Source organism: Phaethon lepturus, unplaced genomic scaffold (assembly GCF_000687285.1).
Source record: "Phaethon lepturus isolate BGI_N335 unplaced genomic scaffold, ASM68728v1 scaffold37270, whole genome shotgun sequence".
In the NCBI taxonomy this organism is placed as follows: Eukaryota; Metazoa; Chordata; class Aves; order Phaethontiformes; family Phaethontidae; genus Phaethon; species Phaethon lepturus.
Genome location: NW_010514692.1, coordinates 24,325 through 28,145, shown reverse-complemented (window position 1 = coordinate 28,145; position 3,821 = coordinate 24,325). Strand labels below are relative to the sequence as shown.

Below are 3,821 nucleotides of genomic sequence, written 5' to 3'. Positions count from 1 at the left end.
CGGAGGAGGAAGGAGGAAGAGGAGGCGGCCGCGGTGGTGCAGGAGACCTGGCGGAGGTCAGCCCCATCCGTGCGAGAGTTCAAGTTCAACAAAAAGCGGGTTCGCCTCATCTCGCAGGGCTCGGACCTGAAGGATGATGCTCAGAGCATCCTTTACTGGATGTCCCGGGACCAGCGGGTGCAAGGTGTGAACCAGCTGGCGGAGGGGGCTGGGAAGCAGAGCTCCCGTGGGTGCGCAAAAGCCTTGGTCCCTTCCCATGGTAGACCTTGGAGCTGGTTCCCTCTCTGCAGGGGGGCCTGGGGGGAATGCCAATCATCTTATGAAACCCCATCTCCACCCCATCAGCAAAGCATCCCCATGACGCTGCCCCGTGCGCTTTCTCCCCAGATAACTGGGCTTTCCTCTACGCCCAGCGCCTGGCCCTCAAACAGGAGCTGCCTCTGCACGTCTGCTTCTGCCTGGTGCCCAAATTCCTGGATGCCACCATCCGCCACTACAGTTTCATGCTGAGGGGCTTGCAGGAGGTGGCCAAGGTACAGCCGCTGCAGGGATGTCCATGCTGGGTGGGACAGGGCTCCTGGGGAAGGCAGATCCATCACTTCGGCAGATGGTGGTGGGATGGGGTCTGCAGAGGCATCAACCATCCGATAGCCCTTTTTCCCTCTTGCTGCAGGAGTGCGCAGAGCTGAACATCCCCTTCCACCTGCTCCTGGGCTATGCCAAGGATGTGCTGCCCACATTCGTGGTGGAGCATGGCGTGGGTGGGCTGGTGACAGACTTCTGCCCCCTCCGCCTCCCCCGGCAGTGGGTGGAGGACATCAGGGAGCGGCTGCCGGCAGATGTGCCATTTGCACAGGTGGGTGCCCGCACTCTGGGAGGGGAAAACTCTGGGTGGTGAGACGTGGGAGAAACTTGCCTCCCGTGTTTTGTGCCTGCAGAGTTGTGCTGGAGTGACCTGAGCAGGGAGTGTGTGTATCATGTCATCGGGACCGTTTGCTTCTCCTGCTCACACCCTCCTCCATGGCTTTGCTTCCCAGGTTGATGCCCACAACATCGTGCCCTGCTGGGTCACCTCCCCCAAGCAGGAGTACAGTGCCAGGACCATCCGGGGCAAGATCCACGCTCAGCTCCCCGAGTTCCTCACCGAGTTCCCCCCTGTCATTCGTCACCCATATCCCCCCTCCTGCCCAGCAGAGGTACCAGAGGAGACCCCTGCACAGCCACGCGTGGCCTGTCCCAGAGAGTTTCACAACTGCTTCGTGATCCTGGGAGGGGGTGGCAGGGGAGGGGGACAGTGACCTGTCTGAGGTCATGCACAGGTGGTGTGGGGGTGCCCTAGGGAAGGGAGGTTCCCACCTCATTCATTCAATTCCCACATCTCTGCCGTGCAGGGCTGGTTAAGAGGAGAAGGCTGGCATGAGCTGGGGACTTGCTGGCTGGGGACATCCAGGGGACATAACACTCAGGGCAGCCCTGGCTGAAGAGCATCTGCAAATGCACTCACGCTGCTTGGCTGCCGCCCAGCCCATCGCTTGGGAGGCCTGTTATTCCAGCTTGCAGGTGGACCACACTGTGAAGGAGGTGGAGTGGGCGACCCCCGGCACGGCTGCGGGGCTGTCTGTCCTGCAGTCCTTCATCACGGAGCGGCTGAAATCCTTCGGCGCCCACCGGAATGACCCCAACAAGGCGGCACTCAGCAACCTGTCCCCATGGTTCCATTTTGGTGAGCATCCCAGGCTTCCCACTCTGCAGCAGGACTGAGCAGGGTGGCTTGGACTGGCACCCTGACTTGCTCCCTCCCCATGTCCCCAGGCCAGGTTTCCACCCAACGGGCCATCCTGGAGGTGCAGAAGCACCGGGGCAAGTACAAGGAGTCAGTGGATGTATTTGTGGAGGAGGCCGTGGTGCGACGGGAGCTGGCTGAAAACTTTTGCTACTACAATGAGAACTACGACAGTGTGCAAGGTAGCATCCTGGGTTGGGTGGGCAACGCTGGGGGCTGGGCTGGTACCCGGCTGGTCACCTCAACTTGGCAATCCCATTTCTGCTAGGAGAGGGGCTGTGGGACCACTAATGTGCCATCATTCGGTACCTCCTGGAGGTAGGACACGAGCTGGTGGATGCCCTCTTCAAGGCTGGTGCCCCCAGGGCATGGTGTCTTCAGTAGCCCAATTCTCCATCCTTTCCTTGGGGCCCTGCAGGAGCAGGTTGCTCAGCATTGCTCCCCATTCTCTTGCTCACAGGTGCCTACGACTGGGCACAAACCACCCTGAAGCTCCACGCCAAAGACAAGAGGCCTTTTCTCTACGAGCTGCAGGAGCTGGAGCAGGCGACCACGCATGACCCGCTCTGGAACGCTGCCCAGGTAGTGCCCCGCATCTCCCCCCCAAAATGCTGAGCCTTTTCCCAAGGGGCAGAGGCGAGCTGGCATGGACTGACCCCTGTGGCCGTCCCTTCCTCCCCAGCTCCAAATGGTCCAGGAGGGCAAGATGCATGGCTTCCTGCGGATGTACTGGGCCAAGAAGATCCTGGAGTGGACCCGCTCGCCTGAGGAGGCCCTGCGGTTTGCCATCTACCTCAATGACCGCTACGAGCTGGATGGGAGAGACCCCAACGGATATGTAGGCAAGCTGCAGGATGGGGGTATGGGGTGGGGGGGGGTCTTACCTCTGATGGCCAAGGCCATGGTGATGGGGGGAGAGCTCTCTGCAGACAACCCAGCCCATGCTCCAGCCCATCCTGCTTTGCACCCACATCCCACCTGCTCTCCGGATGCCTCCGAGCAAGGGGCAGAGCTGACGCTCCCTCCCCACACCCGGCAGGCTGCCTCTGGTCCATCTGCGGCATACACGACCAGGGCTGGGCAGAGCGGGCCATCTTCGGGAAGATCCGCTACATGAACTACGCCGGCTGCAAGCGCAAGTTCGACGTGGGCCAGTTCGAGCGTCGCTACGCTCCCCACACGCTCCCCCAGTGACGGGCACAGCACGGCTTGAGATCGCTCGTGCCCCTCTGCTGGGGGCAGACGTGGCTTTGCCATGGTGCCAGCTCGCACCTTCCACCCCGGTGCCAGGCGCTGTTGGAGGGCTCGCTGCAGCAGGGGCAAGCCCCAGGGGTCTGCAGGTCTCTTTGCCATCGCTGCCTGCTCCAGCTGCCGTGCTGGGGCAGCTGCTGGAGCCCCGTGGGGCTGTGCAGAGCCCTCCTGCTGCCCGCGCCTGCCAGAAACCTCTTCTACAACCACTGTTCTCAGCAGTGAGCCCAAGTCGCTCTTGCTGTTGCTAATCACAGCTTAGATTTAGGCTGAGCAGGGCTTTTCTGGGGAAAAAGTTAAAGTTTACAGTTTCTATCTAGCTCCTGTGTCTATGGTGTTTATGGGGCGATGCACAACACTGCTGGGAGGGGAGAGCCGGGCAGCGTGGGACAGGCATGGAAGCAGGGATGGGGGCCCCTGGGCCCCTCTGCCAGCAGCAAAGGCAGGCTCAGGAAGGGGACAGGCGTTACAGAGAGCCCCTTACTCAGGGGCTTGTTCCTCCTGCCCAGAGTCCAGCGGACAGTTTGCAGGGGGAGGTCACAAACCCTATGGGTTAGTCAAGGGGTGTTGACAATAACCCCTCCCAGTGACATCTGGTGATGCATCACCGGTTGCACAAGTTGTGTCCCCCCCGCCGCCCTCAGGTCGTGTATCCTGCTCCCTCCCTGCCCCTGGGGCCGACAGGCACTGCAGCACTGACCCCATGGGGAGATACACCCCGTTACCCCACCTGAAACAATGCCACAACACAGTCAGGCCCCTTCTTAACTTAGTTTATTAGGGACGGTAT

At 61.2% G+C, this 3,821-nt stretch overlaps 1 protein-coding gene across 1 annotated transcript; it reads left to right on the top strand.

The window, feature by feature from the left end:
• Positions 1 to 6: 6 nt before the first annotated feature.
• Positions 7 to 2,977, top strand: LOC104625960 (deoxyribodipyrimidine photo-lyase-like; the record flags this gene model as incomplete). The annotated part of the gene is made up of 9 exons (XM_010293745.1): positions 7 to 184; positions 388 to 533; positions 674 to 856; positions 1,038 to 1,196; positions 1,525 to 1,723; positions 1,813 to 1,965; positions 2,244 to 2,365; positions 2,466 to 2,625; positions 2,823 to 2,977. Coding segments are annotated over 9 exons (1,455 nt in total), but the record flags the coding sequence as incomplete, so codon positions are not given.
• Positions 2,978 to 3,821: the final 844 nt, after the last annotated feature.